This window comes from Lactuca saligna, chromosome 9, assembly GCF_052625555.1.
Source record: "Lactuca saligna cultivar CGN05327 chromosome 9, ASM5262555v1, whole genome shotgun sequence".
Classification (NCBI taxonomy): Eukaryota; Viridiplantae; Streptophyta; class Magnoliopsida; order Asterales; family Asteraceae; genus Lactuca; species Lactuca saligna.
Window position 1 is genome coordinate 187,676,471 of NC_136425.1, and position 21,616 is coordinate 187,698,086.

At 37.4% G+C, this 21,616-nt stretch overlaps 1 protein-coding gene across 1 annotated transcript; it reads right to left on the minus strand.

Moving 5' to 3' along the window:
- Positions 1 to 15,649: 15,649 nt before the first annotated feature.
- LOC145015444 (BRASSINOSTEROID INSENSITIVE 1-associated receptor kinase 1-like) lies at positions 15,650 to 20,171 on the minus strand. The gene is made up of 11 exons (XM_078973915.1): positions 19,730 to 20,171; positions 19,353 to 19,485; positions 19,183 to 19,254; positions 18,795 to 18,938; positions 18,617 to 18,688; positions 18,364 to 18,435; positions 18,200 to 18,279; positions 17,409 to 17,540; positions 16,979 to 17,320; positions 16,344 to 16,738; positions 15,650 to 16,264 (listed from the first exon to the last, which is right to left on the minus strand). Exons 1-11 carry the CDS (start codon positions 19,809 to 19,811, stop codon positions 15,947 to 15,949), a joined length of 1,842 nt encoding a protein of 613 aa, XP_078830041.1. The 5' UTR covers positions 19,812 to 20,171; the 3' UTR covers positions 15,650 to 15,946.
- Between the last annotated feature and the right edge of the window lie 1,445 nt (positions 20,172 to 21,616).

Genomic DNA, 21,616 nt, shown 5'->3' on the forward strand with positions numbered 1-21,616 from the left:
TTTCAGGTAAATTTGGCAGCTTCACAACCAATGCCCTTTCCTTTTGGTAATAGAACCCTATGGACACTTTGGGAATGGTACATGAGATAATCTCAGACTTGGCCTTTCTTTTTACCATTTGGTCAACCGAGTTGACTATGGCCAATCCCTTTCAATTGGGAAGAGAAAGCTTTTATTGGGTATCCAATGCAACCATTGTTAATGTCCATTGAAGGTTTGGGAAGTTGATCTACTAATCAAATTTGCTTTACCAAATCTCCAAATCATTGTTGATTCAGCAGTACCAAGCAAATAGATAAGATCATTAAGGGTTATGTCATAATCTAGTTCATAGTAGTCCCAAAAGTAACTAACTATGTGACTTAGAAAGTGATTGCACATCTAACTTTCTTAAGCCTTTGACATCCAACTCTCCTAGCTTGTCAATATGTGACTTCATCTCCAAGATGCGATCACACATAGACCTTGCTTGCCAATAGGGCTTGAGTGACCTTGAACTTGTGTGTTAGGGAGAATAATTGGAGGAGGTGGAGGAAGTGAAGTTCCAAGAGATTTGGGAAGATCATAGATGTCTGAACTAGACATCTTTTGGGAGATATTCAAGATAGTTGATCTAAAGTCCTTAATATAACACCCAATATGAAATATTAAGGCTAGGACCCAACACAATATTTTATAACTTGGAAGAGGGATGTCGTAATCCAAGCTATAGAAAATTTGAAGGTAAGTGAATGACGATTCACAAATTTCCACCATGAAAACGAAATAATTTATTAGGTTTTTTTAATTGGATTTGAAACTCCTAGATCTTTTGAGATTCATTGAACTGTTCAATAGCATGTTTCAATCTCGAGTGTGCCCTTCAGGTTTTGTGACTGGGATGTCGAGGATCACAAAACAAGGTGTGAATAACCATGCAAATATACTTGGTACCCTTAATATTTACCCCTCAATCGATGTGCTGGTTAACCACACGCTCCATCGATACTATAATAAACATTAAGTTACCCTTTGCCTACCTTGTTAAATACGAGTTAGTGTGCCGGTTAACCACACACACTCCACTAACCGACTTAAACAAAGTGCAAAGTGAAATTTCACGGATTAGCACCAAATTCACATTTTCCTAAGTAACTAAGATTGGGTATTACTAAGAGTTTAGTTACTTAGTATTTATCATTAATACTTTTAATGAAGGGAGAATTATAGTCCTTGTGCTACCCGTTCGGCTAATGACCCTCCACCAGTCAAGGAAGCGGTGCGTGAGAGTGGACACCCATTAAACTGCCATTTTATAGGCAGTAACCTTATACCCCCTTATAGACTGGCTTTGTGAATGAGGCCTACTAATGGTAAGATGACTTGCTCTTATATATATATATATATATATATATATATATATATATATATATATATATATATATATATATATATATTATTAACTTATAATATTATAAAGTATAAGGGTTGAATTTTAACTTTTAAAATTCTAAGGGCTTAACTTGGAATTAAAGTATTCATAAGAAAACTTTACAAATTCCAAAACTTGAGGGAAAGTTTTGAAACTATTCAAAACTCTTGGATTTTCATAACTTATGTGTATAATTAAAGTTTTAAAACTTTTAATGAAGAGACTCTTGGACATCCATAACTTGAGGACAAGTTATGGAGCTATAAAAACTATTTATAAGAAAAGACTCTTCATTTTTGTAACCTATGGCATTTTTATGAGCTTAAGATTCATCAATGTGACTTTTCATATAACTTGAGGACAAGTTACAAAAAAAAACATTTTATGAACAAATTGTAGATTAATTTGGATTGAAAACAACTAACACATATTTTTCATTAATCTAAAATAACTCATAAAACTATGTAACACAAAAAACACTTTTGGTAATCCATAACTTGAGGAAAAGTTATGGACTCCATTAAAATACATTTAGATAAAGAATTAACCAAAAACACTTTTGTAAATAATTCCTATGATCTACCAAAACTCATAAGCATGAACAATCCATATCAACAATTTCAAGAATTACATCGACATAACTAAACTTGAATTTTTATTTAACCTTGAAATTGGTTTACTATAATCATTACCACTTTAAAAACAGGTTTTATAAGTCCAAAACAACTTAAGGTAATGATTCTAAACTAATTCCAGCTTTAAAACTCGAAGATATGCTGTCAGGGGGTCCAACTCATCGAGTGCACGAACCAACTCGGTGAGTTGGATGGTTTTTGTCTTGGACTCGTCGAGTCCCTTCATGGACTCGGCGAGTCTACTGTCCAGACAGCATAAAACTTCGTTTTTCAGTCAATTTTTGCAAGTATAACAAAAAAACAAGCCTAGGCTCTAATACCACTGTTGGGTTTTGAGCATTCTAACACTCCTAAGTGTACATGCAACCCTAAATACCTTGGATCTATGTTTTCTCTATTATACATGCAAATATGAATATTCCAAGGTATTAACCTAACTATCATACAATCTTTTTTATACTTGAATAATAAACTAGATAGAAATACATACCTTTTTGATGTAACTTGTCTTCATGAAGCTTGAGTGCCTAGTGCCCCAAGTGTGACACCTCAAATGGTTCACACAACACCATGAACACTTGGAATAACCTTGAGAATAAGGATACATTGGTTCTCTCTAGTGAAATTCGGCATTGCTCTTTTGTGTACACACACTAGTGCCATTTCACCAACCAAGGACATCTTTATATAGTATGGAGACTAGGGTTAAACCCATGACCCTTCATTTCATATGATCCATGGGTTAAACACTCCATGGACTATCCATGAAAGCTTAGCCCGACCTAAATGAACTTGGCCTATCACACACACACACACACACACACACACACACACACACACATATATATATATATATATATATATATATATATACACACACACACACACACATATATATATATATAAGAGTCCATACTTAATTAATTCTTTTTAATCACTTAATTAATTATAAATTAATTCTTAATCAATGCTAATTAAATAATATGATTATATATTAATATATTAGAACTTATAATTAATATAAATCACTAGTATCCTTTTTCCTCATCTTGTCTATCCAATTGTCCCGATGCCATGCAACCCAAATAGACTATGTCGGGTCGGGTCAAGTCTTACCAATTATAGTTATGGACTTAGACATTAATCCAACAGATTATGCATCACTACTCTTGATGAAACTTCTCGTAGACAAGGCACCTCCCTCCATACAGTTTACGCCCTTGAAAAATCCCTATATGGGAACAGTTAACTAATGGTCTCATATCTGGAAATATGTTCACTTGATGTTCCACTTGTCGTCTGGCAGACCCAAGTCTCATAATGTTCCAACAATTTAGGGCATCATACTTGGATACCTCGATACACCATCACAAAATCTCACGATGTCTTGCCACGAACACTGATTTTCCACTCACACAACTTGAAACCTTGAAGTAATCCAACTCACGATTTGAAGCACGGAGGAATCATCAATTACTGAGAAGATGTTGACGACAATCCAAAGCCCCGTCCTCTACTGATCAAGCCCATGCGAAGCTACTCATCCTGACTCTGAAGTTGATTGACAAATCAACCGCTGCCCTTCCCGGAGTACAGATAACAATCTATATGTCGAACTATCAATCTCTCAGCAATCGAATCTTGACCTCAGCAACCTTACTGTCTCGAAACTCAAACATTGGCACACCCAAAGAAACACAGACCATAATCAGAATCATGTCCAATGGCCACTTGTCGTGAAGACACTCATTCTCTCCTGAGCATATGCATCATCTCGCTATGTACGTTGCCTTGACTACCACATGTCCACAGTCTCATATACTCATACCGCAAATCCCCATAACCCAAACTTCTGTACCACATCAGATTGAGGATCCTCCCTACAGAATACCTAGTTCTCCACCACTTAGGGTTCTAATCGTCGTCCATTGACATACCAAACAAACCACACTACAGACTGGATCACTAGATGTACCATTCCCGACTCATGGTACGTACCACACAACACTCGATGATCTTCCAGATAATGACCAACTAACTCCAAGTATCCCGAATCTTAGACGAAAACCTTGGAATCCTCCCAACGTGACTGCCTCTAGTCACCCCAAAGTCTCACACCGACACACCACCGGACATCTCGAATGTCTCGAATTAGTTACGACTCTCAACCTAAAAATAATGAACTATCACACCCACCTCCTCTCCGATTCCTTAACCAACATTCCATCGTGTGAATTATCATGGAAGCAAGAGACCTCACTCTCACATTCGATATGCAACGTAAACAACAAGGGCCGTTGCCCCGATATACTCCTCTTGATCACCTGGAATTGTTGCTAAAATATGCCCTACTATACTCGACTAAGGCATATCCTTGTCCTCATCCATCTCAGTCCCCACTGATAATTCTCTTACGGTATAAGAAATACCTCACAACAGACATACTACAAAATACTCTGGTGAAAATATCGCAATTATATGCTACACCACGGGGTTTACCTCCAAACTTTGAACCCGAAGCTTGTTATCCCTTTCGCTCCACATGGGAAACGGAAATAGTGTAGTTCTCATCACAGAAGGTGACATCTCAACCATCGACTGATCACTTAACCCAAACTACAATCTTCCATAAAGCATCATCTCCACTTTTCCTTGAGTCATGCGAATCCAACTGGCACCTCACCAGTCAAACCCCTCGGGATCTAAACTCAATTTTCCTCGCAAAGTACACCCCCATTGAAGCTCGACCGACATGGCCTTCTGGCCCCATAATCTACCATATCCACTCTCAGTCTAAACAACCACAACGGGATAACGGGTAAAGAGGGAAGCACACTATGCTACAAATCATGGTACCTAAACCATGTTATCTCCCCTCAATATGCCATTTATAACCTCTAGAATTCTCCCTGTTTCGAGTATGGGTACTCTGCTTTCAGTAGTATGGGCCTATACTACCTGCCACATCTACCCATACTTTCCACACGGATCGTCCCAGATTTTCTAAATAGCTGCTCAACCTTCTCGATCACCAATCCCCTTACACATGGTCGCACTCCAGCAAATACTCACCTCTAAACAGTGCACTCATCGGAATAAAATTACTCCCTAGGCTCTCCTAGGTTCTCACACTTCTCTGCCATCAGCTGCTGAATAACTCCTCATGATGTCAACCATCTACCTCCTGAATATCGACATATTCACTTAGTACCTGACTCCTATCATTCAAGAGTCCCAAAAAGCACAAAGCAAGCAACATTCGGGCATCGAATAACCTCCACCAGCACATAAAACCACTCTAACATACAACTCCACTCAATCTATCCACAACTCAAAAGGCATCACTGAACTCAGGCAATCCTACCTCTCGTGGATATTTAATTACTTTCTCAGTAGATTCCTCAAATGCACATCTAGGTATCTCTCCTAGATTACTCCTCTACTCAAAGCTCTCTCTAAAAGATTCTTGCTAGGTACTCCTACTCAGCACATATATAGAGCAAATAACAGATAATAACAATCAATAGCATCCCCTAGGCTAAGCCATCATGAATCAGGCAGCTCTAGCTTTAAATTCCTGAAATACCTAGCCTATCCTCTAGCATGCAGCTCTAATATCTCATAAGTATCTCATAATATAAATAAGTAATGGTATTTTGGGAAATCACCGTTTGGGCTTTGACTTATTGTACACACTGCTCCATCTCGTTTTCTCTTAAAATCTCTTACTCGTTTTAGAAATATCATTTCTTCTTAGAAAATTTTCTCAAATCCTCAGTTTGAGTCTAGACATACCCGAGAGTATATCTGAATCCCTCAAATCAAGGCTCTGATACCAACTTGTAACGCTCTAAATTTCAAACAATTTATTTTCATTTTTAAAACCACATAAAACACAATCTCACATTTCTCAAATCACGAATGTATAAGTTGTTCAAAACACAAGACAACAAAATGTTTGATAATATCCCAGAATCCTCAAAACATAATCTCAAGTTGGTGTGTACAATCATGTCGGCGCCTTCTCGTGATCCTGAGAGGTACATGAAACACATTTCACACAACACTGTAAGCACGAAGGTTAGTGAGTTCCCCAAAATATTGATGGGTTTTGTACATAAGTACTTTCCTATGTGCGCATGCAAAACCCTAATGCTTGGATCTAGGCTTTCTAATTAAACATGCTTTGAATCCAAGACTTCTAATGGTTAATTAGGTATAAGAACAATACAAAACCAGAGTTAGAAGCATACCTTGAAACACTTGTTTGATCTTCTTGTTCTTGGAGCTCTAGAGTCACAATTATCACTCCTCTAATGGCTTACAAACACCAACTAGCAAAGAGGATGATTTGAGACAGAGGAGAGAGAATGGAATTCGGCCAGGGGTTCTCTACTTTAGATTATGTACCGATTTCCCTTTGCCATAGGGTCTATTTATACGTGTAGACTCCTTAAGGGTTACAACTCAAACCCTAGTTGGATAACTATTACTCAAAGCAATCCAAATCCTTCCCAAGATAATGCCTTGGACGAATTTAAGGCTTATCCTAGCCTAAAAATCGTCCAACCCTTTATCCATTAAGGATTTACAGTTTAAAGTTTAACTATCAACCAATTGACAGATTATACCCTCTTATTTAATTAATCTCCTTAAGTCACCAAATTAATACTAATTAATCTATGACTTATATTAATCAAATAACTATATTATTATTCCTTATATTATTCTCATAATATACTAATAATATCTATTCTCTCATAATAAATCATCCTGCCAAGTTGCTATGGTGAAGGCAACCCAAAAGGACCATGCACAATCGGGTCAAATACATGCCTAATATAGTTGCAGCCTTAGACACTATTCCAACAGTCTCCCACTTGGATAAGTCTAGTAACTATATGTGCAGGTACATTCCGATTTGCAATCGTAGCACTCAAAGACGCTGTCAAACTCTGATCTAATCAATCTTGTCCTTTAGATAAGGGATCGTACAGTCCTCTGTTAGATATCATGCTGACAATTCTATGGAATGATTAGTCTAGCATTTGGTTTCTCGATCTCTGATTTATTTGACATAGAACTTAATCGAACACATCAATTCAGTTCTGACCGGGCCCGGCACATAAGTCAAATCAAATCATCAAGCGGCCGAGATATCACTTTTTCCTTCAAAGGATAAAAGTTACAGATAAACTTCGACTTATATGCATTTACTTATTCATTAACCAACTACACACAACAATGCATTTTATAACATCGAGTTACCAATGCATTTTCGCATTATCAATGTACAATCAATTAACCAATAACAAACCATATATCTAGGTTTTAAGACTATATGATATTATCGTCTTGTGATCACCCATTTACTATCACATTCCATAAGGTGATTCCAGCAAGCGTGGGTTTGTTCCAATGCTCAAACCTAGTTCATAAGCACTCATGAACGTTGCAACAATCTTTTGCTATGTCTAACACCATTTAGACACTCTACACACCTATTCATGACAATCTTTATTCATATCTACTTCCGACATATAAACGATTGTGGATCATTTGAACAATTCGATTATTCTTAATAAACCCAATTATTCTGGAAGTCAAAACATGCAAAGTGAAACAATAGTTAAACAATTAACATAAGATAGTAACATTACTTATAAATAAAACTCCTTTATTTAATCATCAAATGTTAATTACATTTATCTATTACACGTTTCTAATACTATCTAATCTATGCTAATATCATCCTTCAGCCCAATACTCCTAGCATGCTGCAAGTGCTTAACCCTACTCAGTCCCATCGTAAGCGGATCTGTTGGGTTATCTTCTGATGATATCCTCTTCACTACGAGTTGTCCTTCTTCTACACGATGTCTAATAAAGTGATATTTTCTGTCGATATGTCGTGATCTACCATGATCCCTCGGTTCCTTGGTCAAGGCAACCGAACCTTCGTTATCACAGAAAATATCCATGGGCTCCTTTATGGCAGGTACAACTCCAAGATCACCAATGAAGTTCTTTATCCATATTGCCTCCTTCGACGCTTCGCTCGTTGCAATGTACTCTGATTCGCACGTTGAATCAACTACGGTTTCCTGCTTGGAACTCTTCCATGTCACTGCTCCTCCATTTAGGGTAAAGACACAGCCCGACTGCGAACGGTAGTTGTCCCTGTCGGTCTGAAAACTGGCGTCACTATACCCTCGCACCTTCAAGTCATCACTCCCTCCGAGGACTAAGAACCATTCCTTCGTCCTCTGAAGGTACTTAAGGATATTCTTTACCGCAATCCAATGTGCTCTGCCAGGATTCCCTTGATATCTGCTAACCATGCTCAAAGCAAAGGCTACATCAGCGCGAGTACAAGTCATAGCGTACATGATTGATCCAACTGTGGAAGCGTATGGTACTCGGCTCATTTCTACTATCTCAGCTTCGGTACTCGGACTTTGAGTCTTACTCAACTTGGCATTACTTTGTATCGGTAATTCTCCCTTCTTCGAGTTCTCCATACTAAAACATTTTAGTACCTTCTCTAAGTAAGTATTCTGACTAAGTCCGATTAGTCTCTTACTTCTTTCTCTAACTATCCTTATTCCCAAAATATAGGAAGCCTCTCTGAGGTCCTTCATAGCGAAGCACTTCCCGAGCCAGGACTTAACTTCCTGCAAAGTCGAGACGTCATTTCCTATGAGTAATATGTCATCGACATATAGAACGAGGAAGCTTACTACACTCCCACTGGCTTTGACATATACACACGATTCATCTTCACTTCGTACAAATCCAAACTCTTTGACTTTCTTATCGAAGCAAAGATTCCATCTGCGAGATGCTTGCTTAAGTCCATAAATGGACTTCTCAAGCTTACACACTCTATCCGGATGCTTCGGATCCACAAACCCCTCTGGCTGAGCCATGTAAACATCCTCAGCCAACTTTCCGTTAAGGAAAGCGGTCTTGACATCCATTTGCCAAATCTTATAATCATGAAATGCGGCAATAGCTAGCATCACTCTAATAGATTTTATCTTCGCAACTGGTGAGAAGGTCTCATCATAGTCAACTCCGAGAGTTTGAGTAAAGCCCTTCGCGACCAATCGCGCTTTATATGTGTGTACTTTTCCATCCACGTCGGTCTTCTTTTTGAAGATCCATTTGCACCCAACGGTCTTACGTCCGGGCATATTATCAACCAAATTCCAAACTTGGTTATCATACATGGATTGGATCTCGCTATCCATTGCCTCTTTCCATTTTGCAGACTTCGGACCTGCCATGGCTTCCTTATAGCTATTAGGTTCATCGAGATTTATTAGTGTATCATCACTAATATACGTGTCCCCTTCGGTAGTAATATGAAAACCATAAAACTGGGGATGAACTCTAACTCTATTGGAACGTCTAAGAGGTAATGATATGTCAATCGGTTCAACCGGAGTTTTCTCCTCGGGTTGAGCGCCAGCGGTAGAGGTTCCTTCATCTATCGACTCTTGAATCTCTTCAAGATCGATTTTCCTCCCACTGTCTCCTTGGCCTATGAGTTCTCTCTCTCTCTCGGAAAACTCCTCTCCTCGCAACAAAGACAACATTTGCCTTCGGTCTATAGAAGAGATATCCAAAGGATTTCTACGGGTAGCCGATGAAAATACATCGCTCACTACGAGGTTCGAGCTTGTCGTGAGTATCTCGTCTTACAAAAGCCTCGCAACCCCAAACCTTGATATGTGCCAACGAAGGAGCTTTCCTCGTCCACATCTCGTGAGGTGTTTTGGTAACCTTCTTAGTAGGGACTCAGTTAAGGATATGGGCGGCAGTCTCTAAGGCATACCCCCAAAAAGAGATAGATAGCGAAGCACGACTCATCATAGAGCGAACCATGTCCAACAAGGTTCGATTACGCCTTTCTGTCACACCATTTAACTATGGTGTCCTAGGTGGCGTCAATTGTGAAACTATTCCACACTCCTTGAGATAATCGTGGAATTTAAGACTTAGGTACTCTCCTCCTCGATCGGATCGAAGCATCTTGATCTTCCTGCCCAATTGATTCTCCACTTCATTCTTAAACTCTTTGAACTTTTCAAAAGTTTCTGACTTTTGCTTGATTAAGTAGATATACCCATATCTACTATAGTCATCGGTAAAAGTCACGTAGAAGCGGTTTCCATCCTTCGTGGTAGATCTAAACGGTCCACATACATCGGTATGTATGAGGTCCAATAGACCCTCACCCCTTTCGCACGTACCAGCGAAGGGTGACTTAGTCATCTTTCCAAGTAAACAAGACTCGCATGTGTCATCTTCCCTAAGGTCGAATGACTCCAACACTCCATCCTTTTGGAGTTGGGCTATGCGTTTCTTGTTGACATGTCCAAGACGACAATGCCATAAGGATGCCTTATCCATACTATTGGAAGAATCCAAATACAAAACATTATTTCCTAAGTTATCAAAAATCATAACAGTTTCATAAATTCCATTACATGGTATAGCTTCAAAGTAAAAGACACCATTTAGATAAGTTAAAATAGAACCATTCTCATTATTAAAAGAAAATCTAAAACCTTGTCTAAACAAACAATGAAAAGAAATGATGTTTGTAGCCATTTCTGGCGAATAGCAACAATTGTTCAAATCTAAAGATAAACTATTCCTAAGCACTAAAGAATACACTCCAATCTTGGTCACAGGCGACGATCTTCTGTTCCCCATGATTAGATTTATTCTTCCATGCTCTACGTCTCTACTTCTTCTTAATCCCTGCACATTAGAACAAATGTGGTAACCACAACCGGTATCAAGAACCCAAGAATTATTGTGGGAATCATTAGATTTAATTGTATATATACCTGCGAAAGATGGCTTGATCTTTCCTTCCTTGATGGCTTGCAGGTATTCCGGGCAGCTTCTCTTCCAATGTCCTATCTTGTGGCAATGGTGGCACTCTGCCTCCTTCGGGTTAGAGCAGGGCTTAGCGGGATCAACTTTGGTCCCACTAGAAGAGGCACCATCTCGGGCTTTAACCTTTCGATAGTTCTTTGATGAAGCCTTCCTCTTCTTTCCCTTTCCTTGTCTAATTGCCAAGATAGGAGCAGCGGGCGGATTGGGAGTTGGTGCAACAGACTTGTCCTTGAAGTTGCTCTCAGCGACCCTCAAGAGACCTTGGAGTTTGCTTAGGGTGACCTCTTCTTTGTTCATGTGATAGGTCATCCTAAATTGATTGTAGCTCGGAGGCAAAGAGTGAAGCACCATGTCGATCGCCAAGTCTTCCCCAAAGTCAACATTTAACTTGCGAAGGCTGTCGACATACCTTTGCATATTTTGCAAGTGCACGGTAAGAGACTCTCCATGACCCATCTTAGCGGAAATCATGTTCGTGAAAATCTCATAACGCTCTTGTCTCACGTTTTGATGGTATCTCTCCAATAAGTCTTGGTGCATTTCGTACGGATACATGTCCTCGTAGGACTTTTGGAATTCGGAGTTCATTGTCGCGATCATGATGCAATGCACTTTCGTTGCATCACGCTCGTGAGTTTCGAAAGCGGTCATTTCGGCGGGAGTAGCGATTTCGGGGTTGATTTTCTCGAGCTTCTCATCGAGGACATACTCCTTATCCTCATAGCGAGCAATCGTGCGAATGTATCTTATCCATTCGCTAAAGTTCGTTCCATCAAAGGTGACCTTGACAAAGGCGCATCAAAGTGAAAGAACTCGCAACAGCATTGTTGGCGTTCGACATCTATAAATAGAAAGGACAAAGATAGATTAGAATATGAATCCCTAATAATCACCCAATAAGAAAATTAGGGCTAGGATCCAACAACAATATTTACACATTAGAAAAGGGATGTCGTAATCTAATATGCAAACAATTTGAAGGTAAGTGAATGACGATTCACTAATTCTCCACCATGAAAAACATAGCTTTAAGTCCTAAATGTATTGAGAATTCCTAGGTTCGGATGAGATTCATTGAAACTTTTCAATAGCATGTTTAAATCTCGATATGACCCTCATGTTTGTGATTGGGATACCGAGGACCACAAAGCGGGTGTGAATTACCATACAAATTAACATGGTGCCTTCATTGTAACGATCACCTATTCGATGTGCCGGTAAACCACACACACTCCATCGAACTATGATAAAGAATGAATCACCCTTTGCCACCCTCGCTTAGAACCAATTAGTGTGCCGGTAAACCACACACGCTCCACTAACTTCTTAGCAAGGTGCAAAGTGTAATTTCATGGGATTGCATCAATTCACTTTTCCTAAAGTAACTAAGATTAGGAAATTTTAAGAAAACATGTAGTTACTTTGTATTTCTTATTATACTTTTAATGAGAGGATGAGGTTGCCTTATCCTACCCGTTCGACTAACGACCCTCCACCAATCAAGCGAGCGGTGGGTGTGAGTGTACACCCATTAAGCGTCATTTTATAGGCCGCAACCTTATACCCACCTTATAGATCGGCTTCGTGAATGAGGCCTACTAACGGTAAGACTAGCATTTATGTTATACATATATAGATATTAATCTTGTAATATTATATTAGTATAAGGTTGTATTTTAAACTTGTAAAATTCTAGGGTTTGAAATTTAAATTGTCTAAATTAAACTTTTAATCACAAAACATAAATTTCAAAACTTGAGGACTAATTTTAAACATTTAAAACGTAAAGGATCAAATAACAAATAATTCAAATTAACAATTAATCACATAATTATCCATATTTGATTTCTTGAAAAACAATTTACCAATTTTAATCAAAATAATTAATAATTATCAGATAAGGAAATTAAATATTTTATTAATTGATAAATATCTTCAACTAGATCAAAAATATAGTCATATATATCACAAAATCGGATTAGGGTTGATCTAATGTGATTAAGGTAAGTTTTCATAAGATAAATATGAAAAAAATCCCGTTTTTGGCTAATCCTGACGCTCGGACTCGCCGAGTACCCACACTGGACTCGCCGAGTCAGGCCAACTCGCCGAGTCCACTGTGGGACTCGCCGATCCCATGACTCAGAAACATAAAAAAACGAATTTTTCAGTTAAGATTCAAACATTCAAGCATCAATTTAATAGAAACCAATCAAGGCTCTGATACCACTGATGGGTTTTGTACATAAGTACTTTCCTATGTGCGCATGCAAAACCCTAATGCTTGGATCTAGGCTTTCTAATTAAACATGCTTTGAATCCAAGACTTCTAATGGTTAATTAGGTATAAGAACAATACAAAACCAGAGTTAGAAGCATACCTTGAAACACTTGTTTGATCTTCTTGTTCTTGGAGCTCTAGAGTCACAATTGTCACTCCTCTAACGGCTTACAAACACCAACTAGCAAAGAGGATGATTTGAGAGAGAGGAAAGAGATTGGAATTCGGCCAGGGGTTCTCTACTTTAGATGATGTACCGATTTCCCTTTGCTATAGGCTCTATTTATACTTGTAGACTCCTTAAGGGTTACAACTCAAACCCTAGTTGGATAACTGTTACTCAAAGCAATCCAAACCCTTCCCAAGATAATGCCTTGGATGAATTTAAGGCTTATCCTAGCCTAGAAATCGTCCAACCCTTTATACATTAAGGATTTACAGTCTAAAGTTTAACTATCAACCAATTGACAGTTTATACCCTCTTATTTAATTAATCTCCTTAAGTCACCAAATTAATACTAATTAATCTATGACTTATATTAATCAAATAACTATATTATTATTCCTTATATTATTCTCATAATATACTAATAATATCTATTCTCTCATAATAAATCATCCTGCCAAGTTGCTATGGTGAAGGCAACCCAAAAGGACCATGCACAATCGGGTTAAATACTTGCCTAATATAGTTGCAGCCTTAGACACTATTCCAACAAATATCACACACAAATAATTAGCCTCTCATGGCTATATCTCGATAAGGACCCTCTGATCATGTGTCTTAGTGAAGACCCTCCGTCTCATAGCTCGGGTTGGACCCTCCGGTCCTGTATCTTAGTGAAGACCCTACGGTCCCACAAAGACAGAGTAACTCATTAAGGTATATAATGATATACAACATAAATTACAAAGACAGAATGCATAATATATCACATAACTCAGTATAAGCACATAAGACCCTCCGGTCACACAATGATTACTACTCAGGTAAGTATAGTGAAAAGACTCACCTCGCGTAGTAAAACAATATATCCCACACTCGAACTGCTGGTCTACACTCCGCCCCTCCATAGCTTCCAAAATCCACAGCTTGACCAAAACCCTAAAGTCAACGGAAGTCAATACTCAAAACTGACGCAACTCGTCGAGTGCAACTCATCTACTTGTCGAGTTCCTTAGTACTCAGTAAATCACGAAAACCCGAGTCAACTCGCCGAGTTGCTAGCCAACTCGTCGAGTCCATGCAGAGTCCAGAAGATTAGGGAAAACCCTAACCACTCGTCGAGTTGTTCTACCAACTCGTCGAGTTTACTTTGAATCCAAAATGGGAAAACCTGACTCAACTCGTCGAGTTGGATGCCCAACTCGTCGAGTTCTTCAGCCATTACACATTAAACTCATTCCAATCGATTCCAATGCTCCAACCTCCTAGGATGAAGCTACCATGTAAAGTTGCTAACTTTACGATCATGCAAGGCCTCACAAGGCTAAAATACCCAAAACTAGCTCAAGAAGGGGTTTAGGACATGGAGACGGGTCAAAGCTTCATAAAGCTTGAGGCTTTAGGCCTAAAGGGCCTACTAGTGTCCATATATGAGGTATCAGCTCCATAGCATGCTCACAACCATTAATGACTTAAGGAGAAGCTAGAAAGGGCCATAAACTCTCTAGTGGAGAGATCTAACAAACAAATAATCAAGGTAATGACTTTTTACCTTCAAATGACTGCGACTACTGAGATGATGTCGGATCCAAAGACTCCTTCTTGTTCCAAGCCTTCTACTCTTCAAGGAATGCACCAAAACACGCCCTCTATTAGCTCTAAACACTCTCAAATGGAAGGTACTCGATTAGGGTTTGTCTTAGGGTGGCAAAGTGATGAGGGAGGCGGGGCAAAGGAGTTAAAGTCCTTTAAATAGGGTGCCCGAATAATTAGGTTTTCATCAAACAGACTCAATTCGTCGTGTTCAATCCTCCGACTCGACGAGTAGACTTCATATCCTGCGCATCCTGATCAACTCATACACGACGTGTTGGGACCAACCAACTTGTCGAATAGGTCCTATAATGTGAATGAAATTCTCAAGTTCCACATCCAGGAAATCAGGGTGTTACACCAAATTTGCAGTTTTTCACTAAAAATTTACCAGGACTCGAGGCAACAATAAAATAGACGTTTTTCATAGAAATGTGACTAATTCCGTTAACCGATGTCAAATTTTTGTAACATAACAAAATCATTATTTCCAGTCTCCATTACTTCAATGAAAAATCATCAACATTTAACATGCTATAAATTATTACATTTCTAAAGAAATTGTTGTACTAGGGGATACGTCATCAACATTTAACATGTTATAAATTATTACATTTCTAAAGAAATTAATGTACTAGGGGATACAACTGTTGTAAACTGGATCACTGTTGAATGACATTTTCTTATTTCCATTTTAACATTATTTCATTTCATTACACCTTTGACTATGGTATCGGTATGCCAAACACCAAATTTACTATTTTTCTGATATCAATGTTTGTTGACGATAGCAGCATACTGTGTTTATTTCCGAAAGCAACCTCCAACCTATATCAACATAAATAACATATCGCCCGAAACCCGCTACACACGTTTTACATACTTACCCCTACCACGTATAAACAATATAAATACGTATGCACAACGACAACCATACATGAATCCAATCATCTAGGACCCGATAATTGTTCGTTGCTAATGTTATAAGTTGAATCCGGAATTATCCAATCAAAATTCTGATTGTGTGCCTGGTTGTAATCTTGCCTGAAAATCTCCTCTTTCTGCCACTCCTCCCACCTCTCTGCTAACCCATCACCTTCAAGCATCCTAACAACTTCGGACATCTTCGGTCGCTCTAATGCCGTACCTTGTGTGCACAATAGTGCCACCTGGATCAACTGTTCCACCTCATCGTCCACATAATTACCATCTAAATCCGCATCCACCAACGTCTCAAGCTTCTTATCCCTCAATAGTCCTTTCACCTAAAAAATTCCAAACTCAAAACATGACATAATAGGTTTTAACTGATGTCAATGAGATAAAAATTGCAGTACTGCTTACCCAATCAAGCAACATGACCTCATCATCATTAGCAAGTCGGGCAAGATCAAAGGCGCGTTGTCCCGTGATGAGTTCGAGAAGCATCACACCGTACCCAAAAACATCGGTTTTTTCGGAGGATTTCCCGGTGGATAGATACTCTGGGGCAATATGGCCAATTGTCCCACGTACAGCTGTCGTGACATGAGTATCTTTATAGTCCATGAGTTTAGCCAACCCAAAGTCTCCGACAACCGCTTCAAACTCCTCATCCAACAAAATATTTGCAGCTTTCACATCACGGTGTATAATCTTCGGGTCGCAATGATCGTGCAAATACGCAAGCCCACGCGCGGCTCCCAACGCGATTCGTTTCCGTACCGGCCAATCAAGTGCGGGTTGTGTGGCGGGTCGATCTACAATTATTTATTATCAATCGTCAGCATAAAAGTCGATAAATATCTTTTTCTTAACAAAAAGATTATTCTTATAGCAACCCCTGAGCTGGCCCACACTATCCTACCCAAAGAGCATCATTTGAGATATAAATCAGGTACATAGTGGCCGGGCCCTCACGGAGCCTAATCCACATTGGAACTGAAACTCCCACACTGCAACTACCGAAAGGGAGGAGGATTTGATAGTAGTGAAAATACCTCGCAAACACGATGCAACGCTTCCATTGGCCATGTAGGGATAAACAAGCAATCTTTCGGTTGGTGTCATGCAAAATCCTCTAAGCCGGAGAAGATTCCGGTGAACCGCCATACTAATCATCTCCACCTCCGTCTGAAACTGCAATTCACCGCCTTGACTACGTTCCTCTTTGAGTCTTTTTACAGCCACCAAACCACCATCGGCTAACCTTCCTTTGTAAACTTTACCAAATCCACCTTTCCCAAGAACGTTATTGTTACTAAAACTATCGGTTGCAACTTGTAGTTCACGTAGAGAAAATCTTTTCAGTTGTCCCAAGTGGACTTCGGGGTCCTCTTCGGCTGAAAGTATAAAAAGAATCAAATGAGAGGAAAATATTAGAAAAAAAAAAAATGGAATTTGGTGATTGTATTGTGTAAATGGACTAACCGGGTACATCAAAGAAATGATCTTGTGGTTTTCGGCGGCGATAATAAGCAAGTACGATTGCCGGACCTGCAAAAAGGAGAGCAGCACCGGCGGCAACTCCTCCGGCGATAGCTCCGGTGGCACTGTTGCCGACTGAAATCACAGTCAGCATATACAATTAGAAACAATACTTACTTTACAAAGGTAAAAATATAGAAAAATAGAACCTAGTTTCACAATTTTATCGATTTAGCCATTAAACTATTGATTCTTTATGTTTATAATAATAAGTTAGTGGCTAGATCGATTTGGAAAATAACAGTTCATTAGCTAAATCTACAAAATAGTCAAAGTATGTTGTGTTCTACTTCTGCGATCATGGTTTTTTTGCATGATCAAAAAAAGTATAATGGTTCAAACTTTAAACCGTTGGAAAATATAGTTAAGTGTTTAATCGATAAAATGGTGACTTAATAAATGCTTTTTTGAATTTTAAACTAATATGCAGAGCAACGACTTACAAGACAACGTACTTTAACCATTTTATCGCTTTAGCCACTTAACTATAATCTTTTATCCATTTAGCTACTAAAGTACTATTATTGTAAGGATCATAAGAAATCATCACCAATAAGAAAGCTTGAACATAGAAACACATCGCTCAAGTTTAAGAACAACTAGGCAAAACACAAACGCACTTTAACCTTATTATTGATTTATCCACAAAACTATTATTTTTTTTAATCAATTTAGCCACCAAACTATTTTTCAAGATATAAGGGCGTAAAGTCCTAATGGCAAATGAGAAATACCAGAAGAAGATTGAGAATTAGGTGAAGCAGGAGCTTGTGGAGGAGCTGGAGGAAGTGTCAAGTTGTTGTTACCCGCATAACTGAAAGAACAAAAGCTTGCAATCAACATAAAGAATAAAAGAAACCATCACATAATTTCACAAATCATATTGCTAACAACAAACCTGATAGGTGTGAAAAGTGAGAACGACCCATTTATAGGAACATTCCCAGTTAACTTATTGTTCGATAGATCACTGCAATAAACACCAATTCAACAATTTTTAGCTTTTTTGCAACGCTAAATTCCATTAAAACAAACAACTATTGTTTCTTTTCTTTTCTTGTTTAACCACCTAAATAACTTTTTTTAGTTTTAACCACTGAGGATTTGTCTCAAAAAAAAAAAAAAAAAAAACACTAATAACGGGCACTCACAGAACTTGGAGCGAACTGATTCCAGTTAACGAAACTGGAATAGTTCCCGTCAAACTGTTGTTGTTGAGACGACTATTCTTGCACAAAAATAAAAACAGAAATGATTAAAAAAAAGGTCGTAATCGATGATTTAAATGTAAATTATGATAAATTCATAATAAAGAATCTTGAATATTACAGGAAACGGAGTTTTTTAAGGTTGCCTAATGTGTCTGGAATGCCACCTTCTAACTGGTTCATGTAAAGATCCAAACTCATCAAATTTGTTAAGTTTCCAAGCTCTTCTGGAATTTTTCCAGAGATGCTATTTCCATAAAGCTCCCTGTTGTTCCAGAAATAACATTACAAACTAGGGTTAAAAAGGGAAAAAATAGCAACCTACTTTTTGAAATTATGGTATTTATATCAAGGAATTGTATTTGAAAACTTTCATGTAGTTTTTCCAAAATATAAAATGAAAGTAGGATACTATAATAAACAAATTGACAAAAAAAGGTTGCTATTTCTGCATTTATAACGCATGATACTTCAAAAGGAAAATCTGGTACACGAAGATAAAGACTTACAAGTACTGTAAATTTATAAGTTGACCAAGCTGTGGAACCAGTTCACCAGACAATTGTGCGTTTCCAAGATCACTGTGTTTGATAAAAACCAAAAAAGCACAAATTTTGTTTTTAAATAAAAGAAACGAATGGAATAAAGAAATAAGAATTTCAAATTTTTATAAGCTTACAGTCTGGTAACGAGATTCGATGGGTCACAAGTAATATGAAACCATGTACATGGATTCACAAGGGTCGGATCCCAACTTTGTAAAATGTTAGTAGGATCGTTTAATTGCGTCTTTAGGGCATTCAATGCATCACCTGTGTTATAAAAAAAATATATATGAAATTTGATTACGGATTCATATTTAATACATCAAATAATTGATTAACGAAGTTTAAGGTCATGAAATTTCTATTTATGTTCTTCGCAATTACTATCTGTTATTAGAACGGAAGAGAGTAAGATTGGGGAAATGATTCAACGAATCCAAGTGCAATAAGTTGCTAGGTTCCAATTACATTCAAATTCTGAATCAAATTAACAATCAAAAAGCGCACATACCTTCAGCATTCCCATATACACTTGATAAGTTACAGAACCCGATGATAAACCAAAGGGTGAATAGAGAGACAGTTCGATCCATTTCCCGCGAAATCGAGTCAAGCTATAATCTTTAGATTCCTCATCAATTACTCAACCGGATCAAGAAATTCGAAATACCTAAAACCCAGAAACAACAAACGCTAGCTTTGAACGTAGTTCAGGTAAACAAGAATTACTTATCAAATCCAGAATTATAGGATCAATAAGCTAAAACCAGAAACCTCAAATCAAGAACGACTTTAAAATGGTGATTTTGAAGTAACTTTGATGTGGGATTTGGGATAAAGTTGGAATTGGGGTTGTTAGTCAAAGTTCGTATTTTTTTTCTAATAAAAAGACAACTGGTTGCAGAGAGCATATGGAGAGATTAGTCTAGACAGGGATGAAGCCATTTAATCCATTCGTTTTCTTTTTCTAACAAATAAGTAAACGTAATCTTTTTTACTTTCTTAAATATCTTCTTGCCGAACACTGGTAAAAAAAAATTATTTTATTTTGTATATTTTTTTAAAGATAATTTTAAAATAATAAGGGATATCAATTACTCAATCAGGTTTTTCTAAGATTTACTGTAAATAACATTATCAAAACTTTTTTATTTTTAAATCGTAATTATCAATTATGTGTTTAGACTTTTCAATCATTTCAAATGTATTATATTCCTTTGATTTTGATTAAATTGACTTGTATGCACAATCAAGGTCACAAACAATATAAAAAGAATTTAATAAAGAAGACAGTAATATTTCAATCCTTCTTTACTATTTAATAAGATAATAGAAGTTATTAATCTTTTTTTAAAGGGTATTCAATCCTGAATTTGAATTTGAGACCTCTTCTATGGAGAGCGGGCCTAACCAGGTGAAACAATAGTGATAACATAATTTATTAACTAATAATCCTTATTTTTTTATTATTACTAAAAATTAAATAATTAAGCCCCATCATATAAAATAAGTAGTAAACTTGATTTGACCTATATTTTAGTGAAATTATAAAACTAATTAAAATAATAATTTACAACGATATTAAAAATATAATACAGCTTATCATTAATTTGATATCATATAGTATTTTTAATAAACAAAATAAGTAATTAAAAAGGTTATTTATTTTTTATAAAAATAAATTACAAGAAATCATCATTCACATGCAAAAAGATTCTGAAAGGGAAAGGGATGGTCGAAAACGTAACGGGGTCAACGCACGGACGCACGGCGTCTACCCACTTTCCAGTAATATACTTCCATTTTCCTAAAACGGTAAAAGGAAAAATCATACTTATATGCATAGGATATTTAAAATAGTCATGTGTGACGAAAAAAAACAATTTTTTCAACATTACGAACGAACGGATTACTACAAGACGAAACAAATGCAACATGTTATGTTACATAATCGGATGAAGATGTAACAAAATGATTAATTACAAATTTATAACTAGGGTATCCATTACCCATCACCCCACCATTCAAAGGTTTTGTCATTTTAACACTACATCATTCCATTTACCATGGAAAATACTTATTACTCTACCCCTTACGTTTAAAATCTGGATTTATAGAGAGATGTCTCACCTTTCACCATACCACACCCAACCAAGGGGTTGTGTTCATGGATTATAACGTATGTCACCTAGGAATAATGCGTTTTGCATTATATAATGTTTTAAAAATTAGTTCGAACAGACTGGTTGAAACGAAAACCAAGGAAAAGCATGGGCGGATCCAATGTAGAGCCCGGGATACCCTTCAAATTTTTTTCGGTAGTGTAATTTTTCTAGAAAAATTTCGTTTTATATAGTGTATTTATACGTTTTCGTTCACTTATAAACACAAACAAACA

Excerpts from the sequence above, each read along its gene's own strand:
- LOC145015444 (XM_078973915.1), bottom strand. The coding sequence starts at position 19,811 with ATGGATCGAACTGTCTCTCTATTCACCCTTTGGTTTATCATCGGGTTC. Across the intron at positions 18,280-18,363 it reads TCACTTTTCACACCTATCAG|TTATGCGGGTAACAACAACT; the intron begins GTTTGTTGTTAG and ends TTGTTCTTTCAG. Across the intron at positions 16,739-16,978 it reads CGTTGCATCGTGTTTGCGAG|ATCGACCCGCCACACAACCC; the intron begins GTATTTTCACTA and ends AAATAATTGTAG.